Source organism: Dreissena polymorpha, chromosome 10, assembly GCF_020536995.1.
Source record: "Dreissena polymorpha isolate Duluth1 chromosome 10, UMN_Dpol_1.0, whole genome shotgun sequence".
In the NCBI taxonomy this organism is placed as follows: Eukaryota; Metazoa; Mollusca; class Bivalvia; order Myida; family Dreissenidae; genus Dreissena; species Dreissena polymorpha.
In genome coordinates this window covers 22,479,882-22,501,908 of record NC_068364.1, presented here as the reverse complement: position 1 = coordinate 22,501,908, position 22,027 = coordinate 22,479,882, and the positions used below count along the sequence as shown (strand labels likewise).

Below are 22,027 nucleotides of genomic sequence, written 5' to 3'. Positions count from 1 at the left end.
AAATTCAATACTTATTGAGTTCTCTATGTGATCTATCAATATACCAAGTTTTATTTAAATACATTCAATACTAAGTGATTTCTATATGTGATCTATCAAAATACCAAGTTTCATTTAAATACATTAAATACTGAATGAATTCTATATGTTATCTATCAATATGCCAAGTTTCATTTAAATACGTTCAATACTAAGTGAGTTCTTTATATGATCTATCAATATACCAAGTTTTATTTAATACATTCAATATTACGGGAGTTATGTTCCGCACAAGAACATTCATTAAAGGGCAATTACTCTGTATATCCTGATGAGAGATTTATGGGTCTTGTAATCTTCACTTTCCCTCACAGCCGTCTTGTATAGATGAAGTTTTCATTTTTAAATTTTAATCCCTTTCATTACTCTTGTGTTATGCTCTGCACAACATAGAACTGGGACAGAATGGTGGATAGAAAAAGGACGTATATGTGATTAATAAATGCAACATGTATTGAAATGTTGTAAAAAACATCAACTTGGCTATGTGTTTATTTTCAATAAGTATTTTATTTTCAACAAGTATAACAATGTCAAGTGAGAAGATATTAATTTTAAAGTTAATAAAAAATATTAATAAAGTCTCCCCACGTCCCCCCCATAAGGTATTCTGCAAGAAAAATCCCACCAAGAAAGTCACCTACCCTCAGAGGACTGAGTAAAAGTGCAAAGGAAACATTTTCAATTAAATTCACAAATAAAGCAAAACTGTCTCGATATATTTAGAATACAATATAAACATAATAAACAAATGTGTTTTTCATAAGAAATATATATACTAATATGATTAAGAATGCACCACAATATGTCTTTTAATACTTTTGCACAATGAAAAAGACCATGTTTCAAAAACTTAAAAAAAACACGGTCTTCCCAAAATGAGCAGTTATCGCGCATGAAATTCCCAATTTGAAAGACTAGGGCCTCTTCCCAATTTCCTGATGAAAAGCCCTGTTATGATAAATTAAATATTTTTACTTTAATAATATAAAATAAACAATATACACTTATTTCATGGATGCACGGTGAACAGTCAAAACTGTTTCCCAAGGTATCAGGGATGACTTTGGTACTGTTGCCCGAGGCCGATAGGCCGAGGGCAACAGTTCCAAATGTCAGCCCTGATACCGAGGGACAACAGTTTTGACTGTTCACCAAGCATCCATGAAATAAGTGTTTTATTACCTGATCAAATTTCAACATAGAAATAACAGCAAACTAACTTTTTATAAACACACAACAGTAATCGATAAAATAAATAATTTTGATTATTACCTGATGTCTTATATAAATGATAAATAATTATTTTTTGCTATTTCCTTGTAGAAAAAGAAATTTACAATGTTTTAAACTGTTACCGGTGAATATCAAACTGTTGCCCGCTGGAATAATGACGTCATTTCGTCAAAAAAATGACGTCATTTTACAGTTTAACAGTCAAAATTATTTATTTTATTGATTACTGTTGTGTGTAAATAAAAATTTAGTTTGCTGTTATTTCTATGTATCTCTATATTTCTCGGTATCAGGGCTGACATTCGGAACTGTTGCCCTCGGCCTGTCGGCCTCGGGCAACAGTACCAAAGTCATCCCTGATACCTTGGGAAACAGTTTTGACTATTCACCGCGCATCCATGAAATAAGTGTATACTGTTTAACTGTAAAATGACGTCATTTTTTCGACGAAATGACGTCATTATTTCAGCGGGCAACAGTTCAAATTGTTGACCAGTCAACAGTTCGATATTCACCCTTAACGGTTTAAAACATTGCAAATTTCTTTTTCGACGAGGAAATAGCAAAAAATAATTAATTATCATTTATATAAGACATCAGGTAATAAACATCAATGTTAGCCAGTAGGTTCACGTTATTTTATCATATTAGGAATGTGAAACATATGGTATACTGCTACTCTGTTGATGAAAGTGATACTTAGAAAATATATTAAATATTATTAAGTGATGAAATTGTATTCCAAAATGAAATTATCATTTCTTCTATAATAGCATTACCAGAAGCCACTTTGTTCTCTAATAAGCTTTTCAAATCTAAGTTGCAACTAAAATGAAAAAAGTGTTTTTTTAAATAAAGTCGATTTTCAAACTTTTAAAGGTTACTTTCTAAATAACATGCATTTTGACTACTTTAGATATTTAGTGAAAACCTAGCATCTTCACAGATTTTGAGATCTACAGGTTTTGGTTGTGTTTGATTTTGACAATTAATTTTTCAAAAATGTCAAAATTAAAGGGACAACATGGATCGATGCCATGGATGCAACAAGCTGGTCCAGGGATATCAAACAAAACTATAAGTTCACATAATGGATGATCTTTAACATACAATACTAGTCCCTGTACTACGCTAATGTAACATCAAACTGTTGATGCAAACAATAAGTCATCTGACATCAACAATGAGGTGATTCTCAGCAGATTAACTCACAGCTGAGTAACTCACAGCCTGCTCATCAGTAAATAAGGGTGTGCAATGAAGCCTTAAAAACTTGAATCTAGTAAGAAAGACCTTTAATTAAAATTAACTTTCTAATGGACAACAAATGCATCAAAATACATATCTAAGTGGTCGAGAGCAAAAGTTTTCTAACTTGCCAGGTCATTCATACTGTTTTGTTGTTGCATCAAATGGTATATCCATATAGTGACGTTTGTTCTAACAAATAAGAGGTTATTCTGTGTAAGTATTTTTAAATGCGTATAATTAAATTTGTATTTCGTAAATCATTACAGAATTTCACATTTTAAGTGAGATTAACAAATTTTAGCTGAATTAACAATGCTAATATATTTCATGTAAATCATTTGTTCTAATTAAAAGCGTGCACAAATTATACTTCAAGTGTGGACTTTCAATATTTATTTGCTAAATAAAAACTTTGTAGCATTCCAAAAAACAGTTATTGAAAAACAGGAGGTGAAAGGTCATTACATATGCATGTTATGTTAATAATTGTTTGTGTGTATGTAGTATGTAACAGTTATGTAGTGGTGATATAAAGGCAGAGACTGTCAGTCAGTATATTCATAATTTTTTATGTTAATTCATAGTTCATGCCAAACAGACTCCATAATTCCTATGCAACTGACCCTTTCACTGGAGTTTTAAAAAATGTAGTGAAATAAGATTGTTTCCTGTTGGACTAGCTCTTTAGCGATGTGGTTTGAGTGTCAGACTACCAATCTGGAGGTTGTTGACAAGGTTAACACGAACTGTGAATAAGTAAATGGTTTCACAGAGGGCCATGTGGATCCTGCATGTATAGCGGATGGTACCTTGAAACATTAAGAGATGGAGGTGTTTAGTAAAAAAAGAGTACTTTAAACAGCCTTGCTGTTAGGCTAGCTCTTTAACACGTGGTTAGAGTGTCTGACTACCACTCTGGAGGTCGCGAGTTTAATCCTCTGTTAGTCTTCTTCTTCTTCCATGTAAAGGCCACCTTCAACTGACTGAAGATTATTGCCATGGTGCGCATAAGAAAAGGTGAGAGTAAAGGTGTGAAGTATGTACAGTGTGAGATAAAAGACGAAGGGAAAGTTAAATACAGTGTTTGGCTAGTTGAAATCTGAAGGTTTCAACTGAGCCAGCTGACAGGATGTCAGGTGGAAGATTGTTCCATTCCCTGATGGTTCTCGGGCAGAATGATTGTTAGCGATAGAGGGCTCTGCAGTATGGAATGTGGAAGTAAAATATATTGTTTGTTGGTTCCGACTTGTTCAGACTTGGTTGGAGTCGATTTTCGGTTGGTATGTGTACTAGGTTATTTAAAATTTTATCAAACATTATTAGCCGTGCTTCTTTTCGTCGATCTTAGAGCGATTTCCACTGAAGGTCTTTTAGCATATCTCTAACACTTGAGAGATTATGGTATCTGTTTTTGACGTATCTAGCTCCTCGGCGTAGGATCATTTCTATTCTATATGTGTCTCCCTTTTTGTATGGGTCCCAGATGGTGAAGGCATATTCCAATGATGGGCGGACGAGTGACATACAGTACAACCAAGGCGGAACAAACATATTTCGCGATCCGCGGCGGCAAGGCGAAACGAGTCGATGCCGTGTCAGCTGTTGAAGCCGCGTAAGTATGTAGCGGCAAGTCGAATTTCGCCGCGAAGCTTTGCATCTGTCCGCTGAGGCAAGCCTCGATCCGCGACATGACGCCGAGTCGATGCGTACATGTATCATAAAATAAACAATCTTTTTTAAATGATTAGTTGTTAAAAAAAAATAAAAGAACATTTATAATAATATGACAAATCCTAATATTTAATGTGCGCGGATTCAAAATAAAATAGATAACATAGTTAATAAAAAAGCGTGCTGTTGTGTTTTTAGTGAGTGCATTCCCGTTAATAAACAAATTGTTGTAATCCTGAAAATTTAACAAAAATCGAAGTCATCAAAACAAATCACGATAATCAAGGGCATGTATTAATTCAATTTCAATAATAATTTATCTTTGTCATTTTTAGAATCGGCTTAAGTAGTTTAAGTTACTTTGTGTGCGTCTATTAACTGCACCGTTTCATTATTATTTTATATTGAAGTGATATTATGGGCATTTTTCACTGTTGAAATGAACTGAAAAGAATAAACAGGTCAAAAGAGTTAGTGAAAATGTGGTTACTGACAATTAGCTGCAACTCATCTTGCTACCGGATGTTTATAAAATTAGATATTTTTTATGACTGGACATTCTTCTAAGCTGAAATGATTCGTAAAACAAAATAGTGTCTTTGCGTCGTTTGAACGAATCTGCACTAAAACTAAATTCACATCGTAAATCGAATACTTTCTGTCGTAAGTTGGGAAAAACAAAAGTACGGTTGATATACAAATGCATTACTATCTCTTTCCTGGATATTGTTTTAGTATGTTGATGCTGCATTCACAAATATAAGTGTATCTTAAGTGAAAACAAAAACAATAAATAACGGTTGTGATAGACACCTATTAACTGTTAGATGACCATTAGAAAACTTTAAATGATCAACAAACATATTTGTTTTTGGTTTTATTTTTACGACAACAGGTATTATCATATAAGCATATTTAGTGTGCCTGGCAAGTAAGTAAGTTTCCTGCCCGTAAAAAATGTATTTCACACATTAACAAGGTCATGTAATTATGTACAAAATAGTTTGTTGAAATGTGGTTACTGACCAATTATCTGCAACACATCTTGCTACCAGTTGTTTATAAATTTTTTGTTATTATAGTCGATATTTTACATGACTCATCCAGTCCTCTAAGAAAAAAGGATCCGTAAAACAAAATAGTGTCTTTGTGCCGTATGAACGAATCTGCACTAAACCTAGATTTACATCGTAAATCGAATAATTTCTGTCGTCAGTTGTCAAAGTACGGTTGATATTCAAATGCATTATTTTCCTCTTTCCGGGATATTGTTTTAGTATGTTGATGCTGCATTAACAAATATAAGTGTATATAAGTGAAAACACAAACAATAAACAACGGTTGCGATAGGCACCTATAAACTGTACGATGCCCATGATATCACTTTATAACATGAAATCAATAACTATGAAAGTGGCGTAAATCTAGGTTTCTATGCTACACAAATGAACATGTAAATGTATATCTATTCACTTGATCCGCCGCGTACGTATGCGGCGGATTCACTCCGCGAAAGTGCGCAAGGTTGATACAGGCTCAGCGTGGTTGCGCGGAACGATGCCGAGTGCCGCGGCAATTCGCTGCGTGAACACACGATTCGGCCGCAGCATACTAATAATCTTGCCGTGGCGAAGCCGCGGATAATGTTTGTTCCGCCTTGACTGTACTGTATATGCTTGTTCCTTGATGGCTGTGGGACCGATATTCAGGTTTCTTCAGATGAAGCTTAGGTTTCTGCTGGCTTTACTGCTGATGTTAATAATGTGATCGCCCAAATCTAGTTTTTCATTCAGTGAACATCCAAGGTATTTTGTTGATTTTACATGTTCTAAAATGTAGTTCTGGAGTTTATATTGATGGGTGATGGTTTTGCGCTTGTGAGTTATTGAAATGACTTGAGATTTTTCAGGGTGAATTCCATTTTCCATTTATTTTCCCACAATGCTAATTTGTTTAGGTCTTCTTGTAATTTTATGCAGTCCGTGTCTCCTGCCGTCTGGGATGTCATTTATGAAGTAGAGAGTTTTGGGATGTCTGTGCTTAGGTATGCGTCCTTGACAGCAGTAAGGACACCACCACCCGGTCCTGATTTTCAGTCATTACACCATAGTTTATAGATGTATATACATCTTTGGAAGTCTTATTTATAATACCCGCATAAAATTTAGACATACTTTTTATATGGGCTAAATTCTTTGGAAAATTAACAAGAGCACCGCATAATGGGTGCCACGCTCAGCTGCGAAAGCCTGTCAGAATTTTTTTAATTTTTTTTTAGAGGTCACAGTGACCTTGACCTTTGACCTAGTGACCCAAAAATGGGTGTAGCTTGTATAATTCATCAAGGTGCAATAACATATGAAGTTTCAAAGTTGTAGGTGGAAGCACTTTGATTTTAGAGCCAATGTTAAGGTTTTAGCACAACGCTGGCGGACAACACGACGAGCTGGCTATGACAATAGCTTGGGTTTTCTTCGAAAACAGCCTCGCTAAAAAGTAGCTTAATATTTGAGTGCGTCAACATGTTGGACTAGATCCCCTGTTTGAGCTCAGATTTTTTTCACGTTCGACAGTTGTTAGAGGGACAATGCAATTCCAGAGGTCTCAAGCAGTTAAGCACTTAACCCAGATGTAAATGTGTTGCCATGGACTGTAGGAAATCAAAAATAAATATAAGAATGGTCAGTTTTAATTATTTACGGAGACAACCTTAATGGTCACCCAAGTTGATGTTTCCTTAATTTTTACTTTTAAAATAATGCAAACACGATAAATGGAATAAAATATACTTTACCTTTTTCTATGTCATCAATATTCAGTTTTACGCTGTCGAACGGTGGCTGACTAGCCATTTTAATGAGAATTTAATGAAAAATTAGTGTCTGCTAATTGACCGGATTCACCGGAAGTTTACAATCTGTCATGTGATTGGAAGAAAACTAAAGAAATCCGTATAGTTAACTTCCGGTAAAGTAAAACCGGTTACACTCTACAAAGTCCTTGCGCTGATCTCCTGTGCTGTGTTTGGTAAAAAGAAAATTGATAGATTTATATAAAATAAATACACCTGCGGAAGTTTGTTATTGAATTTACTTCAATAATATCTTAACAAACGCTATTTAAATAAATAAGGGTTGTTTACAAGCGATAACAACTATAAATTGACACGACACGAATAAAAAATAAGTGTGGAAAGTTGCCTTTTTGCAATTAGTACGAACATTAAATATATCATCGTTGAGATTTTTTTGCGCGAATGTGATTTTCACGCAGAAGAATTTTCATGCAGAATTTGTTAATGTAAACTCATTTTTACATAGAAACATGAAGTACATGTTTAATTGCTTATGTTTGTTTGGTAATTATTGCTTATACATGTACTGTTCTGATTGGTGATATGAAAGTAATATAATTTCGCGACATTATGGTTGTTGATACTGCGTTCCTTGAGGCTTGAAACTGTTTGCATCCACTATATGAATAATCATTGTGTATCCCGTCTTGGTTTATAAGAAAGAATAGCACATTTCTTAACAGTTCTGTCTCTTTAATTGTTTTAAAGCAATCATGCTCATACTTTTGTGTTAATTTCCTGTATCCTGCATTGTGGTGAATGGGATTTTCTTAGAAGTAAATAAACACATTTTATTTTATCGGAATTTATAACATATGACATGTCCATCTTAAATAATAGGCTTGCACTGTTACAATTTAATCAAATGTAAGAAAATTACATTAAAAGTTATGTTTTTCTTCTTCCCAAAAGATAAAAAACAACATAAGAGTGGCTTCATTTATTTTTTATATAAAAAGTTGCAAAGTTTGTTACTTTGGGTACATTTTTAATGAGTTAAAGACCTGTTATCACCCCAGTGCTCCCACTGACCTTCAGAAAATAATAGCCATTATTTTTTCCTTAAAAAAAATAATAGCCAAAACAGACTCGGACTTTTCCGCAAAAAGGTACTGAAGGCAAAAAGAAAGAAAAGAGAATATCATTCTATCTATGTTTTATTAAATGTGTATATATTGAATTTAAGTTATAATATATACTTTAAAACAAGCATCATATCAGTGGCATTTTCTGATAAAATATATTCATGGCTTTACAATAAAGAATACAATCAAGATTGTGGGTGTTACTTAACAAACCAGACATCAGCTACAGTTACATAAATATATACTTTAAAACATGCATAATATCACTTCAAAACAAGAATTATATCAGTGCCATTTTCTTAGAAAATGTTATCATGACATTGAATGTACAAGTAAGAATACAATCAATGTTGTGGGTGTGACTGACTAGTGGCTGATAGCCATCTTATCACAGCCATTTTCCTCCTTCTTTACAAAGTACCGGTAAACGGTACTTTCCCAATCAAGCAAAAATTCCCAAATCGGCATCTGAAAAAATCCCAATCGACGTCCGAATTTTTTCTCAAAACGACCGAAATTTTCGTAACAAAACCCAACTTTCGGCGAGCGAACAAAGAAAATCGTATAGTTGTGTGTAACCACGCGCTCGATTAATTTGGGGTTTTATTATTCAGCGCGTGCAATCAATAGTGTCGTTACTGTTTCCGGTTCTTTTGTCAGGCAGCCAGCGTACTGTTTTATGTCGGTTTGTAACCTTGCCTCTGTGGAAAGGGTGTTCAGTCTAATCAGGACCGTCTATCACACGACACATTGACAGCACTAATGATGCTGTGCAGAGAGGTATGCCAGCAACTGATAGATCATTAAACATCAAAGATTGTTCAAATTTTCAAAAAAATGAAAGACAGAGACATTGCTTAACAAGAGATTAAAACAACTTGTAATTGATTTTGTGTGTTCTTTATAATATTTTGTTATTTATTTCAACTTAATTACTTAATGGTCATTAAGGCATGCCTGCAAATGATTCTTTTAATGGGTATGTTCAATAAGGTATGAACTGTATGATGTATTCAATAAGACCGAAACTTCACGACGCGATTTTCCCAATTTAAGGATTTCACGACTCGATTTTTTCCCAATTTTGAGATTTTCACGACTCATTTTTTCCCAATTGGACCGGTACGGGTACTTTTCCCAATTGGACAAGGAAAATCGCTGTATCAATATCAGTACCCCATCTTAACAGGCATTATTGGAAAAACGCTGTTTTATGACCCTCATTGCTTTTGAACCTGATATTCTCATAAAAATTGAAATATTATTGAAAAATACACAATATGAAAGTTTAAGCTAATAAAATTTCCTTTCCTGTGGTGTAAACTGTATATGTTTCTACCTTAATTTATTGGTCAGTTATAGTCATGCAAAGTTGACCGTTGTGTGTTTTACTGCGTTTCAATGCAAATCTCTTTCCAGCTCATATAGAAGTTGGTGTGTTGAATCAAATACAAATAATTATATTTTGGGATATTAATTTTTTTTCTTACTCTCCAAACTACAGTTCTTCTTTCTTGAAGATTTTTTTATTTTATAAATTCATTCTGCAAGCCTCAAAATTCATGTAAATTGTTATAAATAACTATAGAAAAACACAGTTTCTCAAACAACTTCATGCATTTTCAAAATCAGTTGTATTATTTCTTCTAAAATTTGTACAATACTTGGTATTTCTATTACATTAATTCACCAAATGATTTATAAACATTTATAGATACTGGTAACAATTTAATTGGATGTTGCATAATGTGCCATGAATATTCATATAATTAATTTGCATTTTATTACCGATCGAAATCCGGCAATGTCGGCGTCTTCAATAAGTCTTCAGTTCGTGTATTTATTTGCAAAATTCCAATTTTAAGCGGCTACTTTATTATCAAATACTCCAGTTTATAAACTGATCGCCGACATATAACTTTATAACCCAGAAGTCGCCGACAAACCCGTGTATTCGTGTACCAAATTACAAAACGCCGAGGTAACATGGCACGCGCGCCAACGTCATCTGAAGACTACTGCTGCGTCCGGTAAACATGTTTATTCAAAGTGTTTAGAACCCGTGTTTCTTATCCCTAAATGTAAGATTAGCACATGCGCTATTAATTATTACGTTGGTCAGTCCAAAGCCATATTGAAGACCGCCGACTGCGTCTTTGTTTTATTGCCCAATCAAGCACTGATAATCCAATATCCTGTGTATTACGAAACACAAACTTTAGATAAGCACGTGTCGTTTGTAAAAACATTTGAGTGTACATGCCATTAAATGATTGATGTAATTCTCGTATATGATCTTGGAAACAAACATTTACGATATAATGGAAGCAAACAACAATAAGAATGAAATTGATTTACACCCAAATCATGTTATATCCCTATGGAACGTGTTTATTTTTGCGACATTTTTAACGAGTTATTAATACGTTTTCGGAAAATGTTCAAATTAAATACAGTTCGAGAATAGCAGTTATTTTAGGACATTACGAAATGCCTGAAGCGCGCACATCCCGGAACGTGATTTACGCATGTCAAATGGTAAACCCTCGTCTTGATTGGTCGCCAATTGCATCATAACTTTAAATAGCAACATTACCGGATGTTGACTCGACAGTTTATAAAAATGATGAACGCAGGTGTATATGCATTTCTATTACACTTAAAACGTCATTTTAAGCATTTAAATAGCAAATTAAATCGTGCCGCGTAAAAACGCGTATATATCAGGTAATAGATAGGGTAGTAGAAATGCGTAGATAACAGGGAATCGATACAGGCGTAGATACGCGTATTTGACAGGGAATCGATAGGGTCGTAGAAACACGTACCTGTCAAGGAAAGCAGTGGTTTTTTTTGCCCAAAATTACTGCCGATATTCGGCTGCTTCCCAATTGCAAAAAATGGCGTTTTTTCCCAAAAATCTGACCAAAGTTTCCCATTAAATGACCAAATTTTCCCAATAAAGCCAATAAGATTACAATGTCATTTAGCGTTAATTTCTTAGAACGAGTGCCGATCGAGCTTGTCGAGTCTTCGCCGAATGACAACTGACTTACGAATGTTCGCGAATGTAGCCGAATACGATTTTACGTTGCTATCCACACATCTCTCTCTATATTGCGGAAGATACCGTCGATAGTCGATGTATCCCGATTGTTAACGCCTGTTTTTACACACGTCCAAGATGGCGGCAAGCAGACGAGAAGTTTGCGATGAGAAGCGAAAATGATAAATAACACTAAAATTAACAGCAGACATCACATGGTTATTAGGAGATAATTTAATGTGTGTGTTTCAATTAACGCAAAATGCTACGTTTGAGTTGAACAACAACAAATATTTATTAGAAATCTTCACAGTGAATGTGCGTCACGGAAATCTGTGTTGGGAAATTGGAGTTAGTTTACTCACAAAGTTTAAGCATTTAAGATGGGTATCGTTCGAAAATGGAAAGAGACAAACATGATTTGATTTATATGTTAGTGGATCTGTGTATAATCAGATTCATATGCATATTCTGCTTTATTATGTTTGTCACGCTGTATAGTTTGGTGAAATGGCATTGAACTGAGGATGTCAATTGTGCAAGATATTAAAAGGTAAACAAATGAAATGTTTTATTTTAGCTCCATTTAATACAACATTAACACAGCAAGAACACTTAAGCTTGTTTGTAAATATTTGTTAATGTTTTCACCATATCATATTTTACTTTAAAAAACATCCTGAATTAAATTCATTCTCTTAAAGAGATTATGATTAAATCATAATGGTACATATATATTGAAGAATCTATAGATTATTGCAAGTTTAATATCCATGTGGAAGGATATTAACTAAACGTTGTAAGAAGACATGAAAGCAACACTTAATAATATAAAAATGCTGTCAAACATGAACTTAGCAATTTTTATTCTGTTCTTATAAAAAAAAAAATTCAAGGGGGGAAATTGGGCTTTTTTGGGAAATTTTGGTCAGCTTTTTGGGAGAAAATGTAGATTTTTAGCTCATTTATTTTTTGAAAAAAAATTATGAGCTTTTATCACCTTGGCGTCGGCGTTGGTGTCCGGTTAAGTTTTGCGTTTAGGTCCACTTTTCTCAGAAAGTATCAATGCAATTGCATTCAAACTTGGTACACTTACTTACTATCATGAGGGGACTGGGCAGGCAAAGTTAGATAACTCTGGCATGCATTTTGACAGAATTATGTGCCCTTTTAATACTTAGAAAATTGAAAAATTTGGTTAAGTTTTGTGTTTAGGTCCATTTTATTCCTTAAGTATCAAAGCTATTGCTTTCATACTTGCAACACTTACTAACTATCATAAGGGGACTGTGCAGGCAAAGTAATGTAACTCTGACTGGCATTTTGACAGAATTATGTGCCCTTTTTATACTTAGAAAATTGAAAATTTGGTTAAGTTTTGTGTTTAGGTCCACTTTATTCCTACAGTATCAAAGCTATTGCTTTCATACTTGCAACACTTATTAACTATCATAAGGGGACTGTGCAGGCAAAGTTATGTAACTCTGACTGGCATTTGGACGGAATTATGGGCCCTTTATACTTAGAAAATTGAAAATTTTGTTAAGTTTTGTGTTTTGGTCCACTTTACCCCTAAAGTATCATAGATATTGCTTTCATACTTGGAACACCCACAAACTATCATAAGGGTACAGTAAAAGGACAAGTTGCATAACTCTGGTTGTCATTTTTATGGAATTATGGCCCTTTTTTGACATAGTAACTTTGAATATATGGTTGAATTTTGTGTTTCGATCCACTTTACTTCTATAGTATCAAGGCTATTGCTTTCAAACTTCAAATACTTTCATGCTATCATGAGGTTACTGTACTTGGCAAGTTGAATTTTACCTTGACCTTTGAATGACCTTGACTCTCAAGGTCAAATTATTAAATTTTGTTAAAATGCCATAACTTCTTTATTTATGATTAGATTTGATTGATACTTTGACAAAACTACTCTTACCTGACATACCACAATAGACTTCACCCAAACCATCCCCCGTGCCCTCCCTCCCTCCCCCCCCCCCCCCCGAATTTCCCCTATTTTTTTAAAAATTTTTTTGAAGATCATCTCACAAATGACCACCACACCCTCACACTATACCCCCCCCCCCCCCCCCCACACACCCCCCGCAAATTGGTTTTTTTTAAACGGTTAAATATTTGTTTTTATTATTTTATGTTTGAAATACCGTCCAACCATCGCACCCAAGAATACCCACCCCCCCCCCCCCCCTCCCCCTCCCCCCACGAATTTCACCCCCTATTTTTTTTTTTTTTTTTTTTAAGATCATCTCACAAATGACCACCATACCCTCACACTATACTATACCCCCCCCCCCCCCCCCTATTCGAATCCCCCCCTATTTTTATTTTTTTTTAAGATCATCTCACAAATGACCACCATACCCTCAAACTATACTATACCCCCCCACCCCACCCCCCACCCCCAATATATTTTTTTTGAAACGGTTAAAAAACACAAATATTTGTTTTTATTATTTTATGTTTGAAATACCGTCCAACCATCGCACCCAATCAAATAATGAAGATCTAACAGTTACCGATAATTGGTAAAGCATGGGGAGATTAAAGACATTTTCCGAAATATATCACTTCTGTCAGACACTGATTGAGAAAAAGGCTCAAGTACACGATGTCGCAGAAGTTAATTGACGCGAGTATGACAATACACAGGGACGAGTGTGTACACAGTAATCTCATTATAGATTTTTCCTGCTTGATGGCCTGATTTACATGCGTTTGGCACTCGCCGGAAAACTTGTAGAGGCAAATTTTTTTGATGTAGACGGATAAAATGATCGCCATTTTTTCTTGCCAATTTTAAGAAATAATAGCAAGTTGGATAAAATAATCGCCATTGGCGATAATTTTTGGTAGCAACGTGAGCACTGTCACCCCACTGTAGATCAGGTTTTCAACTAAGATGACAATTGTTTAATTAAATAAGGGTATGGTTTGCAGGCATACCAGAGGTAGCAATAACTGTAGTTTGCAGTGAAACGGTGTTAGCTTGGCTGGAGACCTTGCTACAGGCCTTCTTGGGTTTGAATTTGGGGCCAGTTATGTCTATCTTAGAAATTATTGCTCTCAATATCTAGGCCATGTTTGAAACTGAGTCACATGCATCCAAAACCTTGGTCACCAGGACAAATTATAGAAACAAAATCATACCAATTTGGAGACCATATTTGTCACTCATTCTCAAAGAAACATTGTTGGACCATATCAAGGCTTAGTTCTGGTGTTTTGTCTTCATATTGAAAGAGGCCTTAGTCCATTGATTCTTTAAGAAATGTAACCTAAATAGCTTATTTGAAAATCAAAAAGATAGTATATGTTTGATTTAGGGGAACACTGCATGATTATAAAGAAAATGTCCGTTAGGAGGAAGCATTTTATCGGCCTCTGTTTAATTAGATGAAAAACCCCTGGACTTTCATTCTGGTTCCAAAAACTAGGTCCCCGTGTGGAATCTTATAAAAAAAACTTGTAACCATTCTGGAAGCCAAAGGACTCCATCTTAAGTTAACGATACTTGGTGAGCATGTTAATCTTTACAATATTAAGAAAAAACAAGGTAAACTGGTAAAATTTAAGGAAAACGTTTTACTACTAAGGAGGTAATGTTTATGTCTCAATCTTGATGAAACTTGGTCAGAATGTAGTTTTTTAATGAAACTTGGTCAGAATGAAGGTTTTTATGAAACTTGGTTAGAATGTAGGTTTTTTATGAAACTTGGTCAGAATGTAGTTTTTAATGAAACTTGGTCAGAATGTAGTTTTTAATGAAACTTGGTTAGATTTTTTTTTATGAAACTTGGTTAGAATGTAGTTTTTTTTATGAAACTTGGTTAGAATGTAGTTTTTTTAACAATACCGAGGCCAAGTCAAATGCGTTTAGAAACAAGGTCACCAGGTCAAGTTTGGTCAATTTGTTTACCAGCTTTAGGTTAGTATTTCATCTATCCGCATTCGTATCCGTATTCGACGTATGCAGATAAATGGAATATAGCGTCAGTATTATGATTTTGCGGATACGGATGCGGATAGATGTAATAGTAGCCTTACCTAGAACTCAGGTGATTGCTTCAAGGCAATCATGAACCTCTTCAGTGTTTATTTTTCATTAAAAAATTGTGTCCGGTATTCGGCCCTATTCCCAATGAAAAAAGTATAAATTTTTCCTAAATGGGACCTAAAAATTCTCAATTTTATGTTTCCAAAAAAAGAATTTTGTTATGCCCCCGGATCGAAGATCGAGGGTTTATTGTTTTTGGCCTGTCTGTCTGATTCATTCATTCATTAATTGTATGTGTGTGTCCCAAAATTTTAACCTTCGTTAAAGTTTGGTCATAACTTTTTTAATAATATTGAAGATAGCAACTTGATGTTTGGCATGCATGTGTATCTCACGAAGCTGCACATTTTGAGTGGTGAAAAGTCAAGGTCAAGGTCAAAAGTAAAAAAATAAAATCCAAGGGAAGTTATAAGCTTTAAAAGGAGATAACTACTTATCCTGCCAAATGATATATTGAAATTTTATTTCAAAACAGCGCAATAGGGGGCATTGTGTTTCTGATAAACACATGTCTGTTTTTTTAGATTTCAGCATTTTGTTCGTCTCCCATTCAGCCATATGAGTTCAACCTTAGTAAAAATAATACTGAAAACACTTCTATTTTTTAGCAAAACAGTAACAATACTAATTTCCCAATTTTCGTTAAAACGCAAATTTTCCCAATTCATAGGGACAAAATGGTAAAAACAAACACTGCATCTTGTTTGTTACAGGTTTGTATAGTAAGTGATGTCTGCCAAAAAGGCACCTACTAGAGAAGCTGCAAAGAGAAAGTCCACAGCAAACAATGAGGATTCCAATATTAAAAGCCACAAAGCGGAAAAGAAAGTACGCCCATGTTCCAAGACATCTTGCCCAGCCACTGCTCCCATATGCTTTGCAAGATCATCACAATTGTAAGTAGTACATTTTAAATCATCTTCTCACTAAGTTCTTTTTTTTCCTATCGCAAAGTTCGTCTAATTATGCAACAAATGGAATGTGCAGTTCAAAATATTATATTAACCCCCGATATGCAGTAAATGGTAGATACTGGAATCCCCATAGATGATGGTCAGTCCATCTGTCTGTTTGTCAGTCTGTCCATAGACACAATTTTGTCCAGAGAAGTTCTGTAGTCTTACAATTTTCAACGTACATCTTTCAAACGTGCTAAACTTGTTCCTTATTATGTGTTACTAAGTAGTGCATGTGTATTTTTGTTTATCCAAAGTTTACAATAATGAATTTCTGAAAGATTAATAATGTTACGAAATACTTCATGAGCCAAAATATACATCTTTGAAACTTCTATGTTCACATGTGTCTTATATGGTATTAAACATTGTATATTAGCCCTCTACTTAGTTCCATCAACTCATGGCCATGGTGTCAAAACTGACCACACTCAGTGGCTCAAGAAGTTGCTGTGTAGTCCGATTATTGAAGACACACACAATTTGTAGAACTGTTCATTAACCCTTTCCCAATGGCTTTGTGCAAACAGCATATTACCAATAAGAAGTGTAACTCGCAGTCTGTTCAGGTTTTATTCTGTTTGCTGTTCATTAGTATCTTAGGGTTGGAAATGAAGCCTTTAAAACTTGTATTTAGTAAGGAAGGTATTTAATCAAATATAACTTTCTAAGGCATATCTTAGCGGTGAGGGATTATTCTAATCATGAACATGACAGTCTAGCTAGAGTCTAGCTAGACTACAGACAGACCCACATATGGGAGGCCCAGTAACTGTAAGAAACTCTGAACCTCACTTCTCTCGGATCTCCTGGCCTGAACAGTTGTACTACATTCATGTCAACTAGCTATATATACTTAAAATTCATAAACATCTGCTGGTAGGAAAAACATAAAGCTTGCATATCGAGTATATATTGAGCTAAAAATGTATACACATGTTGATCAAGGTGAATGTCTTCTTCAATCATACCCACTGGTGTCAAGATACTAAATTGAGACTGATCAAATTGAATTTTTTGCCGGTTTGTTTGACATTTACATAACTATGATATACAATTATACATTTCTATGATTACGGCTACTATGCCACAAGTGAGTTACTATTATTTTCAATGCTATGGTAAGTCTGACATATGATATACATAAGTGCACATGGTTATGTAAACTTGATGACTGTGTTTAAACTTTTTGTAGTGTTAGGTTTGGGAATATTTTTTGTTATAGAAAGAAAAGGCCTGTAAATAATTATAGTAATTAATTAAATGTTTGTGTTTCATATGCTGTTTTTGAAGGTGTTGTGGAAATGGTTACACCTCCCGCTGGTACCACATCACTGCAGGCGAGCATTTCTGTAATGAATGCTTTGAGCACTTCTATCGCAGGTTTGTGCATTCAGTGTTTGTTTCTGGTCAACCTCGGCTAATTAAAAAAGTCTCAAAATTTAATTTGCATGAAATCAAGGTCAATCAGTTGGACCGTAACAAATTTTATATGTAAAGCACTTTTATTTAGTTGTTTGTAAGCAAAAAATCAGCAACACCAATTTTCCAGTTTTAGTCAAAACCACACGATTTTTATGCCCCCTTTCGAACAAAGGGGGTATATAGTTTTCGCACTGTCCGTCTGTCAATCTGTCACACTTTTCGTGTCCGCTCTCTAATTCAAATAGTTTTCATCCGATCTTTACCAAACTTGGTCAGAAGTTGTATCTAGACAATATCTAGGTCAAGTTCGAATATGGGTCATGCCGGGTCAAAAACTAGCTCACGGGGTCTAAAAAAAGACTAAAAACAAGGGAAGTAATAAGCTTTAAATGGACATATTTATCTGACCTGCCAAATTATATATTTTTGTTAAATAAATCAAAGCGGCGCAGTAGGCGGCATTGTGTTTATGACAAACACATCGTGGTAAAAGGTCTAGGTCATCCTTCAAGGTCTAAGGTCGAAAATACAAGATCAAGGGAAGTAATACAGGGTTTTTTTTGCCCGATTTTATAGCCGAAATTCAGCTATGTTCCCAATCCCAAAAAGTATACTTTTTCCCAAAATGTGGCAAAAAATTCCCAATTAAAAAAAAAAAAAAAAAAAAAAAAATTATAGAAAGAAGTGTCTAATGTGTATTTTATCTCAATTTCAATTCAATTACCTCAAACAAAGTATTATATGATTTTGTTTTTAGCTCATCTATTTTTTTAAACAAAATTATGCGCTATTGTCATCACCTTGGCGTCGGCGACTGCGTCGGCGTCGGCGTCCGGTTAAGTTTTGCGTTAAGGTCCACTTTTCTCAGAAAGTATCAATGCTATTGCATTCAAACTTGGTACACTTACTTACTATCATGAGGGGACTGGGCAGGCAAAGTTAGATAACTCTGGCGTGCATTTTGACTGAATTATGTGCCCTTTTTATACTTAGAAAATTGAAAATTTTGGTTAAGTTTTGCGTTTAGGTCCACTTTTTTCAGAAAGTATCAATGCTATTGCATTCAAACTTGGTACACTTACTTACTATCATGAGGGGACTGGGCAGGCAAAGTTAGATAACTCTGGCGTGCATTTTGACAGAATAATGTGCCCTTTTGATACTTTAATTGAAAATTTTGGTTAAGTTTTGTGTTTAGGTCCATTTTATTCCTTAAGTATCAAAGCTATTGCTTTCATACTTGCAACACTTACTAACTATCGTAAGGGGACTGTGCAGGCAAAGTTATGTAACTCTGACTGGCATTTGGACGGAATTATGGGCCCTTTATACTTAGAAAATTGAAAGTTTGGTTAAGTTTTGTGTTTTGGTCCACTTTACCCCTAAAGTATCATAGATATTGCTTTCATACTTGGAACACTCGCAAACTATCATAAGGGTACAGTAAAAGGACAAGTTGCATAACTCTGGATGTCATTTTTACGGAATTATGGCCCTTTTTTGACTTAGTAACTTTGAATATATGGTTAAATTTTGTGTTTCGATCCACTTTACTTCTTAAGTATCAAGGCTATTGCTTTCAAGCTTCAAATTCTTTCATGCTATCATGAGGTTACTGTACCTGGCAAGTTGAATTTTACCTTGACCTTTGAATGACCTTGACTCTCAAGGTCAAATTATTAAATTTCGCTAAAATTGACATAACTTCTTTATCCAAACCATCGCCTGTACCCGCCCGCCCCCCCCCCCCCCCCGCCCGAACCCCCCCCCTATTTTTTTTATTTTTTTTTAAGATCATCTCACAAATGACCACCACACCCTCACACTATACCCCCCCCCCCCCACCCCACCCCACCCCCTCCCCAATTTTTTTTTAATAGGTTAAAAAACAAAACTATTTATTTTGATTATTTTATGTTTGAAATACCGTCCAACCATCGCACCCAAGAATCCCCCCCCACCCCCCCCTCCCCCCACCCGAATCCCCCCCCCCCCCCCCCCCTAATTTTTTTTTTTTTTTTTTTTTTAAGATCATCTCACAAATTACCACCACACCCTCACACTATAGCCCCCCACCTCGCATTTTTGGAAGCCAATGTAATAAATGTCCACACACCCACACAATGCACCACTCTTCACTCCACCCCTCCCTCCTTTGTGATTGAAAATGAGAGTCCCTTCACCTTTAAAAAGAAAGAAAATAGATGAGTGGTCTGCACCCGCAAGGCGGTGCTCTTGTTTTAATTGGAATGATTATAAAGAGTTATATATCAAATTAAGTATTTTCCTTATCTGTGGACTTTTCTTGTGGAAAAAAAAGGCTAATGAATTTATTTTCCCAATGTCATGAAAATGCAGATAAAATTCCCAAATCCAAAGCCATGGGCTATCTTCCCAAAAAGTGGGGAAAAAACCCTGTTATAAGCTTTAAAGGGAGATAATTATTCAATATTGAACATAGCAACTTGATATTTGGCATGCATGTGTATCTCATGGAGCTGCACATTTTGAGTGGTGAATCTACAGACACGGTAGTGGCTTTTTAGCTCACCTGATTGCTCAGGTGAGCTTTTGTGACTGGTCTTTGTCCGTCGTCCGTATGTCCGTCATCCGTCCGTCCACATTTGTTCGTAAACACTCTAGAGGCCACATTTATTGTCCGATCTTTATGAAACTTGGTCAGAAACTTCGTTGCAATAAAATCTCACTCGAGTTTGAAACTGTGTCGTGCTGGGTCAAAAACTAGGTCACTAGGTCAAAAAAAGAAAAACTTGTAAACACTGTAGAAGTCACATTTCATGTCCAATCTTCATGTAACTATGTCAAAATGTTTGTTTTAATGATATGTTGGTTGAGTTCAAAAGTGGTTCCGGTTGGTTGAAAATAATGGCCGCCAGTTGGCGAGGCAGTTTTCCTTATTTGGCTATAGAGAAACCTTGTAAACACTCTGGGAGTCACAATATTTTTGCCTAATCATCATGAAAGTTGGTCAAAACATTGGTTTTATTGATATCTCAGACGAGTTCGAAAATGGTCCAGATCAGTTGGCAGGGCATTTTTCTCCATATGTATATAGTGAAAACATGTGAACACTCTAGAAGTCACATTTTTTGCCCAATTTTCATGAAATTTGGTCAGAACATTTGTTTCCTTGATACGAGAGTTGAGTTGGAAAATGGTTCCGGTCAGTTTAATGACATGGCTGCCGAGGGGGGGGGGGTTTTCTTATATTTATATAGTAAAAAAAAGCTTGTGAACACTCTAGAAGTCACATTTTTTTGCCCAATCATCATGAAACTTGGTGAAAAGATTGGTTTTATATATATCTCAGATGAGTTTGCAAATGGTCCCGATGGGTCAATAAACATGGCTGCCAGGGAGATGGGGCAGTTTTCCTTATGTGACTATATAGAGAAACCTTGTGATCGAACACTATAGAAGTCACATATTTTGCCTAATCATCATTAAAACTTAGTCAATACATTGGTTTTATTGATTTCTTGGACAAGTTGGAAAATGGCTCAGATCGGTGAAACACACTTTTTAGCTCACCTGATTGCTCAGGTGAGGTTTTAGGATTGGTCTTTGTCCGCTGTCCGTCTGTCCATCCACATTTGGTTTGTAAGCACTCTAGCATTCACATTTTTCAAGCATTCTTTATCAAAGTTGCTGAAAGATCTCAGTCAAGTTTGATAATGAGCAAAATCACATAATTAATGCCATAATTATTGCCCTTAGATTGCCGAAATTTTCATTATATTATACAAAATTCTTGTAAGCAAAGTTTGATGTTTGGTAAAGCGGGTCAACTCAAAATATAGGTCACCATTTCAAATCTTACAAAAACAAAAACACACCCTACGCCAAAGTTTTGGTTCAATAATGATGAAACTTGACCACGATGTTTGTATGGTCAATATCTAGGTCAAGTTTGACATAAGTTAAGATTGAATGAACCGACTCCTCTCAGGTGAGCGAACTAGGGCCATCTTGGCCCTCTTGTAATTATTTGCTTCTAAAAATAGAGATTTGTAAGAGACAATTATTTTCAAGGGAAGTAATTTATATAATTATAAATCTCAGATGATATATTTCCTTACCAAGAATTTAAGTTCTTTTCACAGTTGCTCTACAGATTTTTTATTTTGATTATTTATAACTCAAATGATTGATTTGTCAAAGTTTTTTTTTAATCACATAATTATCATTTCTTTTCTGTTCTAATTTGTGAATAGTAGGGTTCATTACATACCTGTGGACTTATGTCCATAGATACATGATAAACTCTGGCTATGATCTCTTTGATAAACCACAGGCCTTGGTTGTCAGTCATGTCTGACTTGGTCGTATTTGACTGTCTACAGACCTACCCCCCCCCAC

General features: G+C 35.1%; 2 protein-coding genes across 4 annotated transcripts in view; one reads left to right on the top strand and one right to left on the bottom strand.

The window, feature by feature from the left end:
• LOC127847064 (V-type proton ATPase subunit H-like) overlaps positions 1-7,156 on the bottom strand; it is a 38,971-nt gene extending 31,815 nt beyond the window's left edge. Inside the window, exon 1 of the mRNA XM_052378652.1 lies at positions 6,992-7,156. Within this exon, the coding sequence (XP_052234612.1) occupies positions 6,992-7,049 (58 nt within the window). The 5' untranslated portion in view covers positions 7,050-7,156. The remainder of the gene's footprint in view (positions 1-6,991) is intronic.
• A 265-nt stretch (positions 7,157-7,421) lies between these two features.
• The window catches only part of LOC127847059 (lysine-specific histone demethylase 2-like), a 53,558-nt gene continuing 38,952 nt past the window's right edge, over positions 7,422-22,027 (top strand). Inside the window, exons 1-3 of one of the 3 annotated variants that reach the window (XM_052378642.1) lie at positions 7,422-7,497; positions 15,980-16,162; positions 17,516-17,605. In XM_052378642.1, the coding sequence (XP_052234602.1) occupies positions 15,996-16,162; positions 17,516-17,605 (257 nt within the window). In that variant the 5' untranslated portion in view covers positions 7,422-7,497; positions 15,980-15,995. Of the gene's footprint in view, positions 7,556-15,979; positions 16,163-17,515; positions 17,606-22,027 lie in introns of all 3 variants that reach the window. The other 2 variants (XM_052378644.1, XM_052378643.1) reach the window with 2 other exon arrangements.